This window comes from Primulina tabacum, chromosome 3, assembly GCF_025594145.1.
Source record: "Primulina tabacum isolate GXHZ01 chromosome 3, ASM2559414v2, whole genome shotgun sequence".
NCBI classification, from domain to species: domain Eukaryota; kingdom Viridiplantae; phylum Streptophyta; class Magnoliopsida; order Lamiales; family Gesneriaceae; genus Primulina; species Primulina tabacum.
Genome location: NC_134552.1, coordinates 12,357,427 through 12,381,500, shown reverse-complemented (window position 1 = coordinate 12,381,500; position 24,074 = coordinate 12,357,427). Strand labels below are relative to the sequence as shown.

The window sequence follows — 24,074 nt, the reverse complement described above, 5'->3', positions numbered from 1 at the left end:
AGATACCACACGTGAGAGAACAGCGCGTGGAACGACATCATTTGGTCTTTTCCTTTTTTCTAACTTTGAACCACGGTTGTGCGACAGGAAAAAAATCATATGAAATATTCGGACGGATCAATTTTACGAGATAAATTTCTGTCTCGGTTTAATTCATGAAAAAATATTAATTATTATGTCAAAGTACTGTACTATTTTTCTTATAAATATAAATCGAATCTACTCATCTCACTGAATATAAATCGATAAGATCGTCGATATGAGACATACTCGAAGTGAAATTATGCAAAATATTTTACTCCACTTGCTTTCATTGAAACATTGTAAATCTTAAAATAGTTTGAACATTTTGTATAATAGGTCTACAATATAATAAATTTAGACAAAAACATTTGTCTAAGTTGTAATTTGATTGATGAATTTCAAATTTTTGACTTGTTTTCATCGACAAAATTTTAGTTAATTTTAAATAAACTTCATATAAAGTTATATAATCTCAATAATAATTATAAAAGATTTCAAATACACTCAAAATAAGCGTTATTTTAAATATGTCATTCAATTTTTTTTTTCTCAAATCAAATATCTTCTGCTACTAGACTTAGTAAATCTAAAAATTGTTGCTGTGAATTTTAACTTGAGTAATCGGTCTTCAATAGGAAAATAAGATATGGGGTAAAAAAAGATTTAGATTATAATCTCTATAAAATATTACATTTTTCTCTTGTCAAAGCCCATTACATCTATGGAATATGATGCTATCTTATCATATATATATATATATATCGTGCTATTATTCAAACTTATCTTTCTATCATGTAAAAAATTTATTTCAAAAAGCACACAATTTCATGTCACACTTCCGAGTCATTATTGATTCCACGTGCGATAATTTGAGAAAATAAATATTAAAATAAAGAATAAACTGAACATCGATATTTACAGTGAAAAATTTCTAAAAATTATTAGCCACGGAAAGATGAAAAGAATTCTGCTATAATATTTTACGGTGTACAACTACTCACTGTGTTTTCCAAATAAAATGCACATTCTCCTAATACGGGAGAACAAACACCTCACAAATATTATAAAACTAAGCACTCAAATACTATAAGATGAAAGAAAACCCGAAGAAGACATACTTGAATTATGAAGGAATGGATCTACTCGTCTAAACGCAAGAACCTTCCGCACATTTTCATTGTCTAAACACATGGTTTTAAATTCAAGTCTAAATGTGCAGCCGTCCTACTTGACTAAATATTTTGCTGACAGTCATTTTGTCTAAAATTAAAATGACTCGAACCTCTTTTTTTATCTTCATGTTCATTAATCTAATTAAAATAATAACCACTACAAATGACTAAAGAGGTGTATAATATGGGGTTCGTTGATCCAAAAATTGTGTTTTATCGAGTGTGTTACAATCGGTAGAGCATAGTTTCACCGAGTAAAAGAGCACTAGAGATTGTGCTCCATCATGTGAACATGGGTAAGTAATATGATATGCTGAAGGCATGTATAGTTAGGTTTTCTTGGTGCTTGAAATTTAATTATTATTAATATTAATATAAAAATAAATAAGTCATGATATATTAATTAATGACATTGACAAGTAGCTACCACCATAATAAAAATTTAAATGAAGAGAAGAAGGATTAGAGAATTATTCGATCTATCCCTCATTCATTGTCTTGGTCAAATTATTAATATCGATTTTGAATGATTAAATTATGATATATATTTGGAATCCCTAGTAAAGCTGGGACGGGCCGGTCTGAATTCGAGTTGGACTTGACAGGTTAAGGCCGGAAAATCTCGACCCTTAATTGTAACTGTCATAGATGATTATGGGTCGAGGTTGCGAATCAGACAGGACGGGTTTGAGTTCGGGTTTTTTTTAAAAATAATTTAAATTTTAATTTTTTTTCAAAAATAATGTAAAAAAAAAAGTTTGCAAATTTACGGCAAACCGTGCTTCGTAAGCACGGACGCTGCACGCGTGGAGCAGCGTCCGCGCTTAGTAAGTGCGGACGCTCCACCTTTTCTTCGTTCCGTAATTTCTTTTGACCGCAACTTTTGTTTTTTTCCATTCATTTTCTTTGTTTTGTACGATCTTTTCAGAAGTTCACGTGGTTCAATTATACAATGAAAATCGATTTCAATATATAGATCATATATTCGACGGATGGTTGATCAATTTTCTCTTCATTTTCCTCTCAGATTTGTTGGTTGATCAATTTCCTCTTCAATTTCCTCTCAGATTTTCATTGGAAAAATGTCTAACATCGATATACTCTTATATTTTGGTGGTCATGTGGTTCTCGGTAATGGATCTGTTGAATATAGCATTCCATTTGTTAGATCGATACGAGTAGTACGGTCTATTAATTTGTTGGAGTTGGTTGAAGTTGTGCATCAAATGTTAGGAATCGATCCAACGAATTTTTCTTTGAAGTTGTCAACAAAATATTCATTCATGAAAAGATCATCCTGGCATGAAATTCAAGTCAATCTCGTTGATGATGATGCTCTACAGTTTATAATACAATGTGACAATATGCGTATGTTGCATTTATACGTGGAAGCAAATTCAATTGAGCATGATGCTGGATTTGATGATCCTGAATCCTACGTTCCACATGCATCCTATTCAGGTTTCAATAATCAACCCGGATACGTCTACGTATGGTGGTTTCCAGGATGTAGAATCTTATGTTCTACAGGTTACTGAAGGACTCGGTAATATGAGTTTCAATTATGTAAGTGGGTCTTGTGATCAATATATCAATGTCTCGTCGGAACAAAATAATGCTCCATATTAGCCGAATCCAACATTAGATACGAGTACTCGTTGTCCGGATCAGGCCAATAATGATGATATTTGGAGGACTGATTCTGACCCTGATATGTCATACAGCGAGTCTGAAGAAGAAGAATTGAATGTTGATGATGAAGTGAATAATTTTACAAATCCAGATGAGGGGACATCATCTCGACAGCCCCCTCGTGACACATTACAGAGGCAGACCGTACCATTTCTTTCAAACACTTCTGAAATGCCATCGTTTTTCAATAAATTTTTTGGGGAAGAACGTCCTGATTCTGTCGATGTACCTTCTGGTATCTTCTGGACTTCGATTATCTGCCATTCTGAAATATGATATAGATCTTTTAAATTTTGTTCTACGGCAACTATCTCAAAAAATTTTCCAGGAAGAAGGAGAAACAGGTGAATGAGAAAATGAGAGGTAGAAGAAGCAGGAAGGAACGATAACGAATCCAACTAGATAAGTGTCGGTCCAATAGAAGAAAAAGAATGGACCAAAAAAACAAAAAAAAAAGGTAGGTGGAGCAGCGTCCGCGCTTGGTAAGCGCGGACGCTGCTCCACGTTGGAGCGTCCACCTTGGAGCGTCCAACGTGGAGCATGCTCCGTGCTTTGTAAGCACGGACGCTGCTCCACGTGTGCAGCGTCCGTGCTTACTAAGCACGGTTTGCCGTAAATTTGCAAACCTTTTTTTTTTTACATTATTTTTGAAAAAAAATTAAATTTAAATTAGTTTTAAAAAAAAACCCGTTTGAGTTTGCATTAAAAAAAACATTATTTTCCTATCGAGCTCGAGTTCCTGATCCCAAGTCGAGATTAGACTCAATGTCCTAGGATCGAGCTCAACTAATAGTTTATTTAATTATTTTGAATTTTTTTTATATTTTATTTATGAGTAGGTCTCTTGTGAGACGGTCTCACGAGTCTTTATCTATGAGACGGATCAATACTTACCGATATTCACAATAAAAAGTAATATTCTTAGCATAAAAAGTAATATTTTTTCATGGATGACCCAAATAAGAGATCCGTCTCACAAAATACGACCCGTAAGACCGTCTCATACAAGTTTTTGTCTTTATTTATCATAATAACAAATATTTTAACAATCAAGAATAAATAGATTCAATTTAAATATTTGATTTTCACATTATTAGAGGGGGTGGGTAGATATATTAAAACAAATAATTCTCATTTTGATAAAACGTAATAAATAATTTCAAACATGGATGGCCCTCGAGGCATCAAAAGAGACTCCTCCCACGTCGAGATCCATCCATCGACTATACGCCACGTCATATTTATTTGTTCTAACATTTTATATTTATTAACTAATAATTAAAAAATTGCCACTTTGAATTTTAAAAATTAATTACACACAATCTCCAAAAATACTGCTGCTCAAATATTCAACCAATTTTTTTTAACAATAATTACAAAATAAATCAACTATTTGCATTGATTGAATTACAACAACTAATTTATATATAAATGCTTTAAAAAGCACTTTTTTTTTAAAAAAAAAGGGTGAATATAGCAAATATTTCCCACGGCTAACACCGGGTTGGCCCGACTGTTTAAAATAGCATCCATGGCAATTATTGGCCCGATTAAATCGTTAAAAATAGTCCGATGGCCTGTTATGGGCTGCCACCAAAGCAAGAAGACTTGGAACATTTTTATGCAGCCAAACATGGGTGAAAGTAATATTATACTTAATTAATTTTTGTTTTTCATTGAAATTGCAAAAATAAGACTTTTGTATTTTTAGACTAATTTGATTTGATCTAATAATAAGATTTATCCGAGAGTTGATTGACCTAATCTAATATTGGTATTTATCCACTCTGATTTGTTTTTTATATTTATCTCTAAGATTTAATATCTTAGATTTGAATATAATCTTATTTCAATAAACTCTTGTTTCTATGTTTGTAGGATTTTATTCTTATGGAAAGATAATTAGGTCAAAATATGAAGATATATATATATATATATATATATATATATATGTGTGTGTGTGTGTGTGTGTGTGAAATATTAAGAGAAGAACTAGACGACTTGGAGAGGACTTCTACGCGGTTGTTGGAGTTTTTTTTTTTTGGGTTACAAGGGAGGGGGAACACCCACAATGAACATCTAGCATAATATTACTTTTCTACAAGAGCCAATTCCCATCTTGTCTTCGTCGATGATGTCTTGTAAACTTGTGGGGGGATTCTATATGGTTTTGTAACCCTTTCGTATTTCAAGGCTTCTGAAGCTAGAAAGTCGGCAGCCTTATTTTGTTCTCTGTAAATGTGGTTGACTCTTACTTTCCAATTCCTAACAAGGAGGCCGAGACAAGTGTTGATCAAGTTAACTAAGGATGAACTTGGCGTTTCTTCTTTTTTGAGCCACTTGACTAACTATCTCTGAATCGATCCCAAGAGAGATCTTCTTGTATCCTGAGTTCCAGGCTAGCTCGAGCCCCTTGCATACTGCCCAGAGCTCTGCCTCCTCGATTTAGCACCAGCCAATGTTGTACATGAATACCATGATCCAATCGCCGAGATCGGTCCGCAGTATGCTTCTCCCACCTGCTTTACGAGCCTTCTGCTTACATATACCGTCTACGTTCAGTGAAGTCCATCCTGTAGGTGGAGGGCTCCATCGGATGATACAATTGGTGTAACCCGTATTGAACTTGCACAAGTTCAGTATTGGAGATTTCGTGTGAAGACGTTGTGATTGATTCACAAAATTTCCGTGTTGTTGATTGGTGTTAAGCAACTTCGGTTTATGCACCCTTGGAGTGTCAAGGAACTTGATTTTATTAATTTCACTAGTATTGTTTTTTTGTAAACAAATTACGTATTTTTCTAGTGAATTTTGTCATGAGGCGTTGCACAAGTATTTGTATATACTTGTGCATAATTTAAATATGATCTCTATTTATTCATGTTATACTTATGTGTCAATAATTAATTTTCGTTGCATGTTGTGTGCTCGTGTTGACAACACCAGAGTACAACACTAACTTTTAATACACACAATATATTATTAATTTCATGTACGTTTATTATCAGTGGTCCTCTTTCAATTGGTATTAGATTATATATTAATAATTTGCCTATAATATTTGAGACTTTTGTGATCAATGTCTTAATACATAGACAACACGAATTCAAATGAATTGAGTCATTTGGATCTGCATAAAAGACAAAATTCTTATGCTAGAATCGAAGCAACTGGTCCAAGGTAGAGATGACAATTTTTTTCACGGGTTTGGAGACCCAAAGGAAATCCCGAAACGGGGATGAAGAACCCAGATTTTTTCGGGTTCAGTTTCAAAGATTTTTTTAAATCCTCGAAATAGTTATGGGCTCGCCCAGAAAATAATATTATTAGTATTAATAATATAACAATATTATTATTTTTTAAAATATTAATAATAATAATATATTAATTAATAATAATAATAATAATAATAATTTTGGTTTGAAGAATCTCTGTGCCCGCTCCATTAATATTTTTGAAACAAGAATGAGTTTTGGGTTAAGAGATTCCTCGAATTTGAACTCGAAAAAACGAGGATCTCGATGGATATATATAGGTGTAATGATGAAATTCGTGGACGGGAATGAGGATAGTAAACCCGCCCCCACCCCATTGTCATCCCTAGTCCAAGGTTGCATTTAGACTAAACATGCTCAAGTCTCAACTGGTTCCTCGAAATTGCATGTAGGCTAGGCTAGCCTTTGGAATATTGGAATTTGGTACTAATTTTAGGAGACCAAAAAACCAAGAATATTATTTATTTAAGAGAGAAGACCTGAAACGATATCCTTAACATGAAAAAATGTAGGGATAAACGTCCGATGTTGGAAACCGAAAGAGGATAAAGCTATGAAAAGGGACAAGATAATTGGTTAAAACCTGTGAGTAAAACAATATTACATCTGTTTCGTACAAATTTTCAAACATAAAAGTACAGACATAGATGCAGGAGAGCAATTCGAGACAGGAAAAAAAAGACAAATTCTTAAATTGATATTGCACTTACGTTATTGCACTTCATCCTACGTACGTACGCAACAACCAAAAAAAAAAAAAACAAAGTCGAGGATAAATAAATAAATTTGCTAGTTTTTGTCTGTTCGTGCATGATGATGATCAATTTGTAATTAGAAAATAATAGAGACCAAGTTTTTGCATTCATAAGAAATTAATTTAGCTGGCATTTGGAACCATGAATTTGAAGCCATGAATTAAAAAAACTACGTGAGTCATTTCTAATCGTATCATCAAATATTTCTCAAATTCAAATCATTCGATCCAAACACAACATTAAACAAAAATTGATGACGTACATATGCATAATTAATGAGATCGTAGCAGTAAATAAATTGAAGTAAAAATTGGATCAAGCTAGAAAAAGGGAAGAAAAGTGATACACACACATGTTCACACACTCGGCAGAAGGAATGATACATACTGAAGCCAAAGTTTCATAATTTCACGGTATATTTTTTTCCCTAATTATTATTCTATATGATAATTTCTCATTCCACACACACACAAACATCAGGGTTTGATGTACTGCACATCCACCGTACACATTTATATGAATATCGATGAGCGAAGTCGCCTATTGGATGTGTAATTTTTCAATATCTCATGATATTCAATAAGTGAATGTCAGATCATCGGTGCTTAGATAAATTTGTACGGTGCAACATATAAAAACTATATATATTGCAAATGTAACCATTACCTACTCTAAAATTGTTGTGTTTAATTACCGTACGGTACTTAATTTGAAGTGAGTTATCTTAATATAAACCCTAAACTAGATATGTTCTTTTCTTTTTTTTCTTTTTTGTCTTTTTAGTGTGAGATGTGCCCTTTCTTGGGGAAAAAAATTTAAGAAATAATTTATGCATATATCATGTTGGAGACACATATATATAATTGATCTTCAAGCAAATAAACTTGTATTTATTTAGAGACGAAAATTAACAGCTACTCGCGCGATATCGGTGGCTTCTTACCTGCTTAAATATTTCCTAATATTTTTACCATTATGGCTTCAAAAGAATGTAGTCATTAGTTGCCGCTGCAGCATCATCAAGATTCTCGCATGAAATTATTTATATCTTCAAGATTTGAAAGAAGAGTACGCGTGAATCTTGATGATGCTCCATCAGCAAAAACTGACAGAAGGGTCTTCAAATCTTCATCGATCCATGCAAGAATTAATACAAGTACTGGCTAGGAAAGTAAATTTCGAAACCCTATTTTGGCAGCAACAAGGGAAGCTAATTAAAAACAAGAACAAGAACAAAGAAAGTGAAATGGAAATATATAACAGCTGATCATGTATTGAATTTACTTATTATTTCAAGATTCAAGGATGAACAAAAGAGAGTACTGAAATGAAAAGATATACTTGAGAATTAAAACCAAGAAAAAGAACAAAATAAGGAGTCGAGAATTGAAAGGGAGCTGAGGGGATATTTCATAGCTAAGTAATAACGAGGGAAATTAAAGAAGCGAAGAGCTTCTTCAAGTGAGAATTAATAAGAAAAGCGTATCAGAGGGTGCATGATTCTATATAGAGTTGATTCATGATCAGGTCAGTACTGGTTGGTTCCAAGTAATATTACTTTATTTTGAGAGATTATTGTGAAATCTTTAGACAATTCAATAATAATTTTTCTCATTATACATGTATCGAGTGACGGTTTTACGATATATCTTTACTTCTATATTCTGTATAAATCAATTTTTGTATAACTGTACGTGTTTTTTTTTTATGTAATACCAAATATACGTTTGTTTTCTACTAATGTTAGATATTGAAAATCAAAAATCTGTTACCAAAAATGAATAATCTCAATCTTGGATTAAATGATGGCGTTATTTTTTATCCAAAAAAATATAATACAGTAGATGTTATAAATTAGTAACAAATCTGCATGTGGGATGGGTATATACAACGTCATATATCACGAGAAGATGGATCAGTACTGGTAATTAGGAGCACAGTTAAGCATCGCAATTCTTGGTACCAAATTTGACCAAAAACTTTATTGCTTTCTGAGGGTGTCCAGTTGCTATACGTGTCAAATACCAGAAATCGTAGGTTGTCCGAGAATGGAAAACAAGACTTGGAAATTAGGTTAGGAGTATTTCTTGCGTCCTGCGTAAGTTTTATTCAAACTTGGCTGATTTGGAATTTGACAGACTGCTGAGAGGTGAGAGACCTCTTCTTCTCTATGTACTCCATTTCTTCTTATGTTGTTTTAAAACATATTTATTTCAAAATTATAATAAAATTTTAATTTTAAATAAATAAAATTCATAAAATAATTTGAAATAATAAAAATAATATTATTTATTTTAAATAACAATAATAATCATTTAAAAGTGAGACTCACAAATTAATTATTTCCCAATTTCCCCATTCTCGAGCTCCTTTCTGGTGAAAACCTTAGTATTCCAGGGGACTGAGTCGAAATCAATATATTTACATTTAATTATATTATAATTAGCTTGATAATATATATTTTAAGAATAAACAAAGGGTATCTTATAATTAAGTAGATAAAAAAATTACCCGATTTCCGATATTCGAGTCAGAAAATCAACTTTCGGAGAAACTTCATTTCATGCAAACCCGATTTGCAGTTTTTATGCGTATTTCGTTCCTGCAGGTTGATCCTCGCTCTACATTACTACTGTGCATAATAGTGTCGTGAATTTTGTGTTTTATAATGTTCATGGCGAGTTGCATTCACAGCACCTTTCGTAGTTTGAAATTAATAAAATTTTTATGCATCATTTTAATTTAGTGAGAAATAAATTAAAAATTGGGAATTAGAGTGTTTTCTCGGCTATGTGGGGTGAGATCCTCTCCTTCCCACCATTTCCTATAGTATTTTCACTCTCTTGACTCCCTAATATTCTAACCTTATATTTTTAAAATGTGATATTGTGAGGGAAATTGTTAATAATAATCGTAGAAGTAAACTCGTAAAGATAAAGTAGTAACGAAATAAGTATACCGTTGACAGTATGAGTATTGTGTATGTAAGAATAAAATCAAAACGAGACTCGTAGGAAGCACGGTTTCCTTAGCCTAGTTAGGCTTTTTGCTTTGATCAGTCCGACATTCGACGCACCTAAGTCGTGCTCGTACGCTTGCACAAAAATCGAGCTTTTTCCAGTTCAAATCAGGCACATGATTTACACCCCTGTGCCGACGTGCGCAAATGAGAGCGTCTTAATCAATCATTCTTCAATTTCATAAAATGTAACACAATATAAGCTCTTTTATACCATTTTAATTTTCCTACGTTGGACTGCCCACAATACCTCAATTTTTCATTCACATACGTGAAAAGCCCATTAACACACAACCCAAACTGGGGTTCAAAAATCTTGCCATGACATATTGTTTCATGTAAAATTGGGGTGTTCATTTTTGTCTTTACTTTGTACAAATGGAAAAAAAGGAGACTCCATCTTATATATTATACCAATTTAATTCCTAATTACACATGAGATCAAGTAGATTAATGTCCGATCTCTATTTTTATCTTTACTTTTTTAAGTTGTCTTACTTAATACCAACAAGTAAGGTGTGTTCTTAAATGATTATAAAGACACTCACACATATAAGAGATATATATTATAAAAAATAAAATTTGCAAACTTTTCTTTATAAAGTACATTAAAAATTTAATGATTAAAGAGTATAGTAATAATTTAATATTTAATGACACTAATTATTCCAAATCCAAATTTAATTAAGTAATATTTATTATCCTATTATTATACAACTATTATTTTTTTTTTTACATAATTGTTTCGTTATCATTTAAGCACAAACCCGCGAAAAATAGGAGGCAAGGCAAGCGAATTAAGGCAATCTGCGTTGTAACCTGAACCGTCCACCCAAAAACCGGTCTGGTTCGATTGTATCTTTCCTATATTTCTCTTGAAGATGATGATGAATGGCGCAGGCGCTGCTGAAGATTAGCCAGTCTTCTTCGCCTCCTGGCCGGTAGAGATGGCGAGCGTGTGCAGATGATAAAATCCCATTCATTTCGAGGATACAGAGACAATCCGATTACAGTACCTTTCATTCGAGCCACCTATTGTTATCGACAATGGTGGCTCCTATTTTCGAATTGGGTAAGCAAAACAACCCTAATTTCTGCAATTTTGTCCTTTTTTGCTTACGTGCTTTATATTTACATTGAGTGTTCGAGAATTCAAGTGTTATGTGTGAAGTTTGGATTTTTTTTGTGTGTAGAGGCAGATGGGCAGGAGAGAGTGAACATCGTAATATCTAGATAGGGATGTGTTTTTTTCCCTCTGAATATAAAAAATTTGTTCATAATACTTGTATGCAAGCTTGGAACTTAATGCTGATGTTATTTTGATAAAAGTTTATCATATCAAAATAAACTTAAAATAATAAATCAAAACCTATAATTAAGGTTCACTTACATTATTTAGTCATGTCTTAATAAATCATAAAGTGTGATTATGTTGCTTCAAATTATGTTTGAGTTGGTGAGCGTTTGGTGAGCGTGAGATTAATGGTCAGAAATTTGATTTTTCCTAAAAATATCTTCTCAGACGAGCTTGTCACACATTACTTGCTTAATGTGATTTATTTGACAAACAAATTTACAGTGTATTGCGTTGACAAGAGAGTTTACATCGTGACTCCACGTGTTCTCGTGTCTACTCCTCTACTTGCATGTGTGTGTCACTGTGTGTGCATATATAAATATATGCACATATGCAGATAAAATAAATTAATGTACATATAGAGCTGGACTCTTAGTCTGTAGGACTGAATACAGCGTGGTAGCCCTTCAAAATTTTTGACCTTTATCTAAAGACCAAAAGCAATTAACGTTATTCACGATAATGACAACTTAAACTATTGTCTGCTAGCTATGTCAATGGGTCCGGGTAAAACCCAGATCCGCAATGGACTTGCGTATATGGGGTGGGTTTGGGCATACTAAATGAGTCATGGGACGGGTCTCGGGTCCAATTTTTCAGACCCGTTCGGGTATGGGGCGGGCATGGGTCCTATAATATCCGTCTCATACCCGCCCCATATATGTGGATATAAATACTCTAGGGTTTTAGTTTTATTAATTTTCATTTTTTTAGTAGCTCACCTCAACCATAACGGTCTTAGCTATTCCTATGTCAACTGTTGCATTTGAATCTGCTTTTAATAATAATGGAAGAATAGTTGGTCCTCATCTTAGTAGACTTAATCCAACGACTTTGGAGACATTGATGTGCTCGCGAAGATGGTTGTGGGGTGAGGTGAAAGGTAAATAAATCACAGTTTTATTTTGTTATTGTACTTTCATTTTAATTTTTTTACTGTACTTTCTCTTTTTAAATTAAATTTTTTTACAATTTGAAATTACAGTTTTATTTTTTCAATGTATTTTCTCTATTTAATTTTGTAGTTAATTCTTCAAGTAGTTTACCAACTTGTCCCACCATTCTTGATGAAGAGGAAAATGATCTTGAAAAATATGTCTGAAATATTGTCTACTCGCTAATTTTATATTGATATGTTTAAATTATGTTATGACTTATTTTTGGGGATGTTAAGATTTTTTTGGAGAGCTAGTAACTCTTTTTTTTATGTAATTCTTTATGTCGTGAAAATACTTTGTTTGTTATTATTAAGTATGGTCAAAGACATGAATTAATTTTTCACAATGTTGTATTTAGAGGTTTGTCTGTTTCATAATTCAGTCATGTGAGATAAAGATTACTTTTTTATTTTAAAAAAATTCGGGTCTCACGGGTCTACCCAGCCCCGTTTCGTATTCAAGGTGGGGTGGGTCCGAAGAATATTTAACCGGGATGGGGCGGGTAATGGGTCAAAATTTTTTTCATGGGGAGGGTTTTGGGTTTAGCCAAACCCGCCTCATATCCGTCCCATTGACATCTCTATTGTCTGCGGACTTTTCTGACAGTACATTAAAATTTGGAAAAGAAATACAAAGGCAAAAGATTTTTTTTAAAAAAAAAAAAAAACTCTCGAAGAAAAATCAAAAATATTACCATAAAAAAAAAACTCTCGAAGAAAAATTCAAAAATATTACCATCTGAGATAAAAATAAATGAATGTGCTGAGCAGCCAGGAGCCAATTTTTCCGACATTTTGGCAAAAAAAAAATTTTTTACATAAAAAATGAAAAAGAAAAATAACAAGCAGATGGGCAGTGGGAGAGAAATTAATATGGACACATGCATCGTGAATTGACAGTTGTAAATTGCATGTGCATCTTGTTCATTTCTTCATTCTAACGTTATTCGTGGAGTATGCAACTTAACATCACCAATTATATATATAAACCAACATTTAATTAATAAAACTAATATCAAATGTAAAAGACAAAATTATTTATGTGTGGAAGGACAGACAAAACTCCATTTTCAGATGGAACAACACGCAAGCTAATTAATTTCACATGCATCAACGTGACACTTCAAATCATCTCCCATGCATCAATGGTTACAAGATTTAGTTGTATCAATGGGACAACGAAATACAAATTCTTATCTATATTTTCCTTGAAGAATTCCAATCTTGTTTCCCAAAATCTATTGAATCACCCCTCTTCTTACTTCACCATTTTCCTTCATTACATTCCGAGTATGTCACATATACAATGCAATAGCTATTATTACAAATTGAAAAGGATTCTCATATAAGGCATAATTCACAAGCAAATCTGCAATAAATCATTTGCTTGTTGATGTTTCAAAGTCTGAACAGATACATAAAACACTGTAATTTCAACTAGAACACCTTTATTCCACCAACTACTTACAAAGAGCTAGCCAGTTTAGCACAACAGATCAATCAGTGCTGACTAGGCGAAGAATACTATATCAATCAAACTTAAAATAAATAACACTTTTTTACAGTTCAATAGTCAGGTTTTCCTATAAAAAGAAGTGAAACTTTATACATTTCACAACAGGAGGTCTAAACTCTTCATGCCCCGACGATTTCACCACGGATGTCATCGACGATTTTAAGGAGTTCCATGGAATTCTTTCCATGCTGCTGCTTACACTGATGCCGAGACCAGTAACTGTGGGCGGATAAGACTCGGTTTAAGAGCTCCTGTGGCACTGGTTCACCCCGTCTTTGCTGAGGGGATATGCTAGCCGTGTGAACTAAGGTTTTCCATTTATCCTGTGTAATAAACAAAAAACCTTTCATCACATGGTCAAAAGTTTGATTTACTTAATTATTTGCTTGATTTACTTATTGATTAGAATCTAAGCATGTCCAAAACAATGTGACAGATTCTTTAGCTTTTAATGAAATCATAGTACTCAACAAAAGATTCGTTGGGGTATTACACACCTATAAGCATGTGAAATACAGATAATATTTGGTAGATCATATCCTAAAATGGTGGATCTTGAATTTAAAACTGACGAAAGCATTCTTAAAACTAAATAACAAGTAGAACTTAGATCCTCAATCAAGAAAGTATATTTGCGGAAGAGGAAACAAATTTCTAAATAGTAACAGAATTCAGATGATATGACAGATACACAATTCCTACCTTCAAATCAACATAGGTTCTATGATCTGCATCCTCAAAAGCACGCTTTTTAACGTCGCGCCACCTGCACAATGAAGTTTTATTAAAGATATCAATATATGTGATTGAAACATAGGGAAACAAAGGATATCCATCAATATTCTCAACAATATACACTTCACATCCTCCAAAATCCTCTACCAAGTTCTTACCTTCCCGTCCCAAGATTTTCAACTGCCTCCACAAGGGCTTCCACCTCTGATACAGAAAATGGTCTCCTTGTTCGACGCTGCGAAGCTTCACCACGTTTAAGTTTCGGGTTCACTGGAACTAACGCTAGTGATTCCACATTCATTGGATCGACTGGAACCAATGCCTTTGAATTGGGAATTGAACCATCTGTTAATGCGTTAGTAGGGGTCTCTGGAGAGGAGGTAGGCTTTCTGTTGTCAACATTAGTAGCCAACTTAGTAACAACAGGAACATCAGAGGAACTCGAAATCACAGAACCAAAGTCTGCAGTGGCTGGAGACCTGGAGATACAATACATGGTTAACAGATCCACCAAGAAATGGAAATCAGTTCAAGAAAGTAAACCTAGTTAAACAGCATCATTTCTCGATCTGAAAAAATAGCTGGACATTCTACTCCAATAAACTGAAGATATCATCATACCTAGGTAATTGTTGATCGGCATCACATGTCAATGCTAGGGGAAGCTTCTTTGGAGTCATGGAAGATGGAAGATTTGTAAAACTTGGCTCTAATGTAAAACCGAGGGTATCAAGGTTGCAAATCTCAGAAATACCAGCCTGCTGCAGAGTTCTATTCTCATCTCGGACCTTTTTTCCTTGAAGAACCACCCCTACTCGTATTCCACCACCAAGTATAGCATTAACAGCCTCCAATACAGTTCTCTGAACCAAAAAAATCAGAGAACCCCAATAGTTTAGCCTTCACGAATTAAATTTCCTAAGCATATTGCCATGCAGGGAAAAAATATCCACCACTCGTATGATTTAAATGAGTGCTATTGCCAAAATGGTAACCCTTGCAACTCAGCAAGATGGCATGTCTCGTAAAGTCACATAAAAAATGCTTATGTCTTGCATATGCACACGAATAAAGATAGAATAAAGATACTATATGTCGTATGTAACAGAAAATTGAAAAAGGCAAACCTTCAGAGAACCAACAGTTGTAGTTTCAGGGACTTCAATATAAAGTTCTGGCACCCTGAAAGACTTGATGCTAAATTTCACTGAATGAAAAGAGAAAAAAAATCCATAAGAACTTCTTTTGTATCCAACAAAGATCAAGCTAGAAAAGGAATCCATGAATTTTGTGGTCAAATCTCTTGTACCACGAGAATCCTTCACTTTTTGGTGACCTTTCACTGTAGCTGGCAGTCCACTTGCTGCAAGATATTACAATGGTGCCTCAGAAACATAGCTAAAAATTGAACAAGATAATACAGTGAAACGAAGTTATCAAGGACCTCGCTTTTCAGGAGAACTGGAGATACTTTCACCGCTGGCCTCCTGATCATATGCAATGGTAAAGCGGTGATCAAATAATTTCCTTTTCTTAATAGGCGCTCTTTGACACTTTTCTCGTGCATAAATGTTCTTCCTGTATCTGTAGAAGGACCTCATTCTCTCACCTGGTAACAAATATTATGTTGGTGGGAGTAGGATCTAAATTTCACGCACATATCATAAAAATGCAGAAATTTAGAACTTCTTAAAATAATATAAATATTTCAATTCCACTTACGAGAGTTATAAAGATCAAAATCCTTCATTTTTGGAGCTGCTTTCCAGTATTTGGATGTCAACATCTTCCTTATCCTACGGTTTCCACTCCATGGTTGTGGCCTAAAGGACCTAATCTTGGTGCTAGGTTTATTGCACCCAAAAGAATATTCGTCATCATCACTATCTCCTAACTTTACATTATTCCAGTGGTTACTTAAGAAAGCCCCAGTGATGGGGTCCCTGTACAAGGGCAACTGTACATTACTATCAGAATTAATCAGTACATTAGTATTCACATATTCTGCAGTTGGATCCTTTACAACTGACGTGGTAGCCACAGATACATTGCTGATATGTTTTTTGTTATCATCTGATTGCAATTCTGGTCCATTCTCCATTTTGTTATTAAACCTATCATTAGTCTTTCCCTCACACAATCCTAGCTTAATATCTGAATCAACATTCTTTAGTAAGCCCGAGCTTGCATGTACAGAAGAGCATTCCACAATGGGAGCATTTCCCTCAGATGGAAATCCCTCCAAATTGGATAAGACATTACACTCCTGAACAGAAACTTCTGGAACAAATGAACTCTCAGCACAACTTCCATGGTCCAAGCCCTCTGATTTCAAAGGGTTACCATGTTGTCCCATAACAAAACCATCTCGACTAATTCCAATTGGCCCTTTCCCTTCGCCTGCATTACTGCAAGCAGAGCTTTCACTCTCCTGCAATAACTTTCCAGCTACAGCTGCAAGTAGTTCAAAGGGGCAAAGTTCATTGTCTTCCACCAATTTCTTGCACATGCGGCCTCTCCTCTGGAGGTACAAACAAAGATGAGACACTGTCTGCATATATAATGATATGATGGCGTAAAGCACATGATTTAGAACTAAAGTTACCCGAATCGATCTAGGAGCCCTAGGAATAACTGGAACTTGGAAGCCATTAAACTTATCACCCAACCTCTTCTTTGACACCATATCCTAGGCAGCATGCCAATATGAAATCATCAAATGCAATGATGTGACGTGAAGTGACCCTCAATCTACAAACGTTGGGCATTCATCAGTCAACAGATAAGAAATCATAGTCTCTTCACAAAGGGTATAATTAATCAAAACACAAATCATGAACGTAGTAAACCAAAAACCAGATAAAACCCATGATAATGAAGCGTGATTACTTCAACATAGTGGTTCAGCAGTATGTTCCAATTATCCATGAAGAAGAAAAGTGACCAGGTAGTCTCCAAAAAAGCATTTCAATCCATGACCAGTCTAAATTCACATTACAGATTAAATAACCAACAAAAAAGCTTACTTTTACCCATCCATGTTTTTACAACCATGAATGGAGATCTGATCATTTACAAACTAAATGTTTACTAGATCCAACAACAATAACAACTTTTTCACCAACATAATTCCATCTACAACATATAACTGTGACAATAAATCCAAGAGAGACTGCCTGGAAGCTAACAATCTCGAGTCTTAACAACAAATCTGAACATTAATTCATTAAGTCATCCGTAAAACACGTGAAGGGAGGGAAATCTAAACAAAAAAGTGAATTTCTTGACGAGTAAATTAAATTATCGGTAGGACACCACTCTCTGAACTACTTTTCACATAATATAAATTTCGCGCAATGGCACCCAAAAACTTGACAAAATTTAAACAATTAAAACGAATCAAACAAAACCGCAAGTAGACGGTGGCAGACTTCAAATTCATGAAAGATACAACATCAGGCATTTCAAGCTGGTATTTTTATTTATTCAAAACAAGAAGTTAGTCTTTTTATTTTTGAGTTTTGCAGAAAATACCACACCAAAGTTGCATTAATTCCAGATCTACCGCTAAATAGCCTAAATTTAAACAAAAATTCCCATTTTGCATTCTAACCGAAATCACTCGAACGTAAATCACAAAATTTAGCAGAATTCGATCAGATCTCGACGAGATCAAAAAAAGTTCGAAAAAAACAAAAACCCAGAATCTCAAACCAACAAGAACACATTTTGAAACAAACCCACACCAGAAATCCGAACCCAATAACAAAAAAGAAAAAAAGGAAGAAGAAGAAATCGGAAGTAAAAATGATCACAAACAAATTTTTTTTTTCAACAGAATTCGAATTTTACCCGATGATTGATTTGATTCGCGGAGAGAAATCTAGGCGTCCTATTTGAACCTTCGACGTTTCTATACACAAAATTCGAATTTACGTCACGCAAATGAACTGTTAGCTTTGTTCTTGTCAGAGAAAAAAACTATATGTAAGAAGTTTATATAATAATAATAATAGTTTTTATTAAACCTCTGGGATTTGGGAAAATACAAGCAACCAACCCAACCAACTTTTTAATAAACTAAACCCCCGCTATTTATTTCCTATCCAAATCTCAAATTTTTAATTTAATTAATATATTATCTTTAATTTATTTTATAATAGATAGATGTAAAAATAACCAGGATGTTATCTTAATATAATCTCAAATTACCATATTATTTTCAATTCAAAAGTACATGAAATATCATAAATTTTAAAAATAAGATCGCTTAATAAAAAAAGTATCTCAATCTCAAAACACAAAAAATCGTATGAGATTGTATTATTGGTCAATTTTGTAAGATTTATCTCTTAAATGATCTACCCATGAAAATGTATAATTTTTATGTAAAATAATTATTTTTGACTTTGAATATGGATCAGATTGACTAGTTTAACATGTATAAATCTGTAAAATTGTCTCATAAAATACTTATTCGATTTGAAAATATGACAAGTGTAAAACTAATTGTATATAATGATATATCTTTATCCGAAGCTTTAAAATTAATTATTTCAATTTCATCAAATAATTTTTTTTTAAAATTTTACTCATAATTTTTTAATTAAAAAAGAATATGTAGATGAGGGGGTGGTGATATTATGTTAGTTGAGTAATTTAAAAATAATTAATTTTTTATTCCTATGTACGCGGTGGGCATATGCTTGGATCAGATAATGAATATTTTTTTGACCACAAGACCGGATGAGCCGGTAGGAGGGGTAAAATAGTCCGGTAAAAAAGGCGTGGGCCTAAATCTCTAATCTGGGGGCGTGGATGAGTTGGAAGTTTGGATCACTTCTTCTTTTTCCTTCTCAAACTCTTTGAAACCACGGATGTGCAATCTTATATTTATAATAAAAATAATATTTTTTATGAATATTTTAAATAAAATATCTATTTCATAAAATTGATATGTAAAATTATGTCACATAAATTTTATAAAATATAATATGCACGTGGTACTAAATTTATTTATATTAATCACTAGTTTTTTTTAAAGGTGTTTTTAGCGTACGATATCACAAGTTGTGCGATAAATTATAACATATCTGATATCAATACCCAAATATCGAATTTGAGATAAAATATCGGGTTCTAATGACAATAGCACAAACTCGTTGCCAAACTTGAAGTACATCAAAAACTCATGCGCAGTCAAAGTTCCGTCTCTAACATTTTATTCTTTGGCTCTCTTATTGTATTATATTTGAACTGTAATAATGTGACTCTCTCTTTTCTTTCCAAATTTTGATATTTTCAAAGCTTCTGATTTATCGCACCGAAATTCCTAATGTTTTATATCGTTTTACAAAAACTTGTGTGAGATGGTTTCACGGGTCGTATTTGTGAGGCGAATATCTTATTTGAGTCATCCATGAAAAAATATTACTTTTTATGCTAAGAGTATTACTTTTTATTGTGAATATGGATAGGTTGACCCGTCTCGCAGATTAAGATCCGTGAGACAGTCTCACATAAGACCCACTCGTATCGTTTACTCAAAAATATGTTTGATATATATTTAATTTAATATATATCAACATCATTGTCATCATTTTAATCAATTATCATCCTATTAAATATTGTTTACTTGATTTTAAAAAAGAACATATATTAATAGCATTTACAAGCTAGAGCAGGTATAGACGATCTCACGAATCTTTATCTGTGAGACGGGTCAATCCTACCGATATTCACAATAAAAAATAATATTCTTAGCATAAAAGTAATATTTTTTCATGAATGACCCAAATAAAAGATCCGTCTCACAAAATACGATCTATGAGATCGTCTCACACGATTTTTTGCCTTACATGCTATCGTTCTAAAAAGAATAATCCAAAATATGGAACATAAATTTCATAATTGAAATATTTTTTAAAAATTTCAATTGATTTCACATACTATTTATTAAAATTTTAAACAGTTATGTAATTTTATTTTTAAATATAAAAACTGAATGAAAATATTTTTTTAGAAAGCATAAAACTTTGTAGAAGGGTATTTTGCTATTTTTCTTAGGAGAAATTTGTGGTGCATATGAAATTATATAAAATTTATGGGCGATAACGAAATTAATAATAAATGTTACAAATTGATTAAACGGATTATCCGAAACAGAAGCTAATCGATGGCGGTTCTGAACCTCTGTTTGTGCGTGAAAGTACCCACAATTTCGAACCCTGAAAGAACCAGTTTTCTCCAACAAAACTCGACCCAACCCCTCGTCCCATCTATCTCCGTCTCCGGCCATCATGCTCCGAAGGTACATTCCAATCGGTGGCGACCCATACGAAGAAAAATTCGAACTTGATCGTGATTTTTATAACTTTTGATGTAGTAGAGTATGTATTGATTAAATTTTGGTCTATACTAGAATCCCATGAGAAGCATGAAAAAATTTTCTTTTATATTACATATATTTCTTGCAGGGAATCGAAACTCGGGCTTTACGGGAGTCTATTTCTAAAGTGAGCTTAATTGCGGTTTTATCAACTTCTATTATTTTGGCTTCCAATCCGGCCCTTGCATTTAAGGTAATGATTTATCTACTGAGAAAGTTGGATTTGAATTTCATCATTGAATGTCGTGTGCTGTATAAGTTGATGGTTTGCTGATATGACTCGTCTATGACTGATGCGGGGAAAAGGGAGGAGGCCCTTACGGCGCTGGAGTAACCAGGGGACAAGATCTTAGCGGGAAAGATTTTGGCGGGAAAGATTTAATCAAGCAAGATTTCAAGACGGTATGCATCACATAAAATTGTTTTTATCTGTGATCGTGAATTTTAGGAACGATAATGGCTTGTGCTGTCATGCGTTTTGATCATCTTGTTTATGCTTGAACAAGAGATCAATGCTTAGTTGAGTTAATTTGGTATTTTTGTTCCAGTCAATACTGCGACAGGCCAATTTCAAAGGTGCCAAATTATTAGGAGCAAGCTTCTTTGATGCGGATTTGACAGGTAGTTCCTTTGTTATAGTCCTTAATGTTTTTCAAGTGTAAATGTGTCAAGTGATGGGTCTGATACACTCATTAGCTTATGTTGGTTGAGCAAAGTTTTAATGTGAAGCAACTGATGGATTTGAATCAATCAACAGAAATTTTAGTGTACATCAGTCAGTTAATAATCTAACAATATCCTCTATTCATGCCCTGGTCATTTACACACCAAAAGCTTTCTTGAAATGTAACTCTTGATAGAGTGCATCTTCTGATGTTTGGTTATAGATAATTGTGTATCAAATCAAACCATGTAAATTCATATTCACCCTTTAGTTAAATTATGTTCTCGAACTTTTTAATGCTTTTCGATATTGTGTCAATGCTTTTTTGTCTGACTGGGAATATTCTCGAGGAACAACACTGAGAAAAAAGGGACTGGGAGTTGGAATAAATGTCTGTTTAGATTTTTGGTGGGGTTGGGGATGAGTTGTTGACAAGGAGTGGGCGGAGATTGTATCGGTATCTGAAATTTATATGAAGCTGACGGCTTATTAAATAAACTCCTTGAGTCTCTACTCTTGCTTATCTACTTAGCAGGTAGTATCACTGATATTAAACATAAAATAGGACTGCTGAAACTCAATTCTGAATCAGCATTTCTTTAAAAAAGTTGATGAGAGTCATGAGACCTTGTATTGAAGCGAAGTTAAAAACCAAGGTTTCTATACATTTTCGTCTTGGTAGAGTTGGTTCCGTACTCTCCTCTGTCAATGCCACAACTGCAACACTATAGGTGGAAACCAGTATAATAGGAATGAAACATAAGGTACACGAAATGACACAAACAACCGCTACCAACTGTTTCCCGAATAGACTTCACCAGTCAAGTTTGCAAAGGTGTTTGATATGCACCAAGCATATTAGTTCTGGCTTCATTTTCTTATTAACATAGTTTTGATTTTATTATTAACTTTGTTTTTCTGATGTCTCAGGCGCTGATCTTTCTGATTCTGACCTTAGAGGTGCAGATTTCTCTTTAGCCAATGTAACCAAGGTGCTAGATACTCTTTGCAGAAGAATTCTATTTTATACTTTTCTCCTCGGTGTTTTGTTTCAACATCAGCATGTTTGAATATGTAAAGATTTATTTTACCAACCAATACTTACGTATTAAAAGGAGGGTGAAATAATTCATTTTGTTAAGCCATATCACATGCTGCATGAACTATAGGGCATTTCTAGTGACAAACATGAAGACGATAGGGCGAAAGTTTTGAAAGATGCAGATTTAAAGTCAACAGCAAAATCTATTTGGATTTTCTTTAACACTTTTTAAAAAACTGTAGAGAGATGCATCTACAACTTTGAACCATCTCCTCACCAAAATATGCACCATGATTGTTAGAGCAAACATATAGACTTTTCTTAGTGCTTGATTGCATTAGAGAAATTATTATTGAAGAATCTACTTTTTGAGGAGATTGCAATTTCTTGCTTGCAAAATATGATGTTGAATGTTCAAGTGACTTCATATGATATGAAATCATGTAAACATAGGCAAATTTGAGCAATGCTAACTTGGAAGGAGCTCTTGCAACGGGAAATACATCTTTCAAAGGTTCAACCATCACAGGTGCAGGTATATGAGAAACATAAACCGTAACTTGATTTGATAAATTTCATAAACTTGTGTTTTCGGCATTTGTGGATGCTGTTATTTTTCCAAGTACAAGTTCAGTTTTTCTTGTATATTCTTGTTCCACAACTTTATTCAGCCCTTTTTTCTTATGACCATATTCATTCTCCCATGTGAAACTAATGAACTCTGTTTGCTTCCAAGCTTGATATATTTGGAATATAATTTCATGGTCGGGAACTCTCTTTCTTATTTCCATTATTTTTAGTTCTAATTCCAATATCATCTTTTCTAATCAATGCTCCGAGTATTCAATGTTCTCAGTGTGGGGATAGCATAGAACAAACCCTTCATCACATTTTTTTCCTGGATCTCTCTGATAATTGTTGTGTTGTGTTGGTACCTATCAGATTTTACCGATGTTCCATTAAGAGACGACCAACGAGAGTACCTATGTAAAGTTGCGGACGGGTAATGATTCATCAGTGGCTCTTGCCATTACTCTTTTGCACAGCAAGGCGCGTGTTTGACTTAAGTGGTTTTCATGTTTTCTTGATAGGGTAAATCCAGTAACAGGAAATGAGACACGAGAGACGTTGCTTTGTAGGTAGCATGCCCTTTCGGAGGTACATAGTTTCCATTTCTTTTGTGGGAGAAGACACTCCGAGACCGTTAATGATATGAACTACCTCATGTTCTATCTGCATACGTTTATTAAATCGTTGAGTGATTTTATATGGTTCTAAAGTTGTGACGGGCTTTTTCGTGGCATGTGCTTTTTTCCTTGAATGTTTATTTCATTGTTATATTTGTAAATTAGTGGTTGTGAGGTTTCAGACTGTTTTAATTTACTCTCTAATTTTATGTTGTCTCTTATACTTTTGTCTGGTACTTCTTCAAAATTGGCCTGGTTATATAAACAACTCCAAGTTGGTTTCAAAATTTCAATTTTTTAAAGTACATGTG

At 33.5% G+C, this 24,074-nt stretch overlaps 2 protein-coding genes across 2 annotated transcripts; one reads left to right on the top strand and one right to left on the bottom strand.

Moving 5' to 3' along the window:
- Positions 1 to 13,549: 13,549 nt before the first annotated feature.
- LOC142540438 (telomere repeat-binding protein 4-like) lies at positions 13,550 to 18,533 on the bottom strand. The gene is made up of 10 exons (XM_075646584.1): positions 18,335 to 18,533; positions 17,088 to 17,233; positions 16,205 to 17,003; positions 15,927 to 16,091; positions 15,792 to 15,845; positions 15,610 to 15,689; positions 15,104 to 15,345; positions 14,641 to 14,961; positions 14,450 to 14,513; positions 13,550 to 14,070 (listed from the first exon to the last, which is right to left on the bottom strand). Exons 2-10 carry the CDS (start codon positions 17,166 to 17,168, stop codon positions 13,867 to 13,869), a joined length of 2,010 nt encoding a protein of 669 aa, XP_075502699.1. The 5' UTR covers positions 17,169 to 17,233; positions 18,335 to 18,533; the 3' UTR covers positions 13,550 to 13,866.
- A 2,087-nt stretch (positions 18,534 to 20,620) lies between these two features.
- On the top strand, positions 20,621 to 23,990 carry LOC142540432 (thylakoid lumenal 15 kDa protein 1, chloroplastic). Its single transcript, XM_075646564.1, has 8 exons — positions 20,621 to 20,792; positions 20,959 to 21,063; positions 21,177 to 21,272; positions 21,419 to 21,491; positions 22,465 to 22,526; positions 23,030 to 23,111; positions 23,519 to 23,579; positions 23,668 to 23,990. Exons 1-8 carry the CDS (start codon positions 20,658 to 20,660, stop codon positions 23,717 to 23,719), a joined length of 666 nt encoding a protein of 221 aa, XP_075502679.1. The 5' UTR covers positions 20,621 to 20,657; the 3' UTR covers positions 23,720 to 23,990.
- Positions 23,991 to 24,074: the final 84 nt, after the last annotated feature.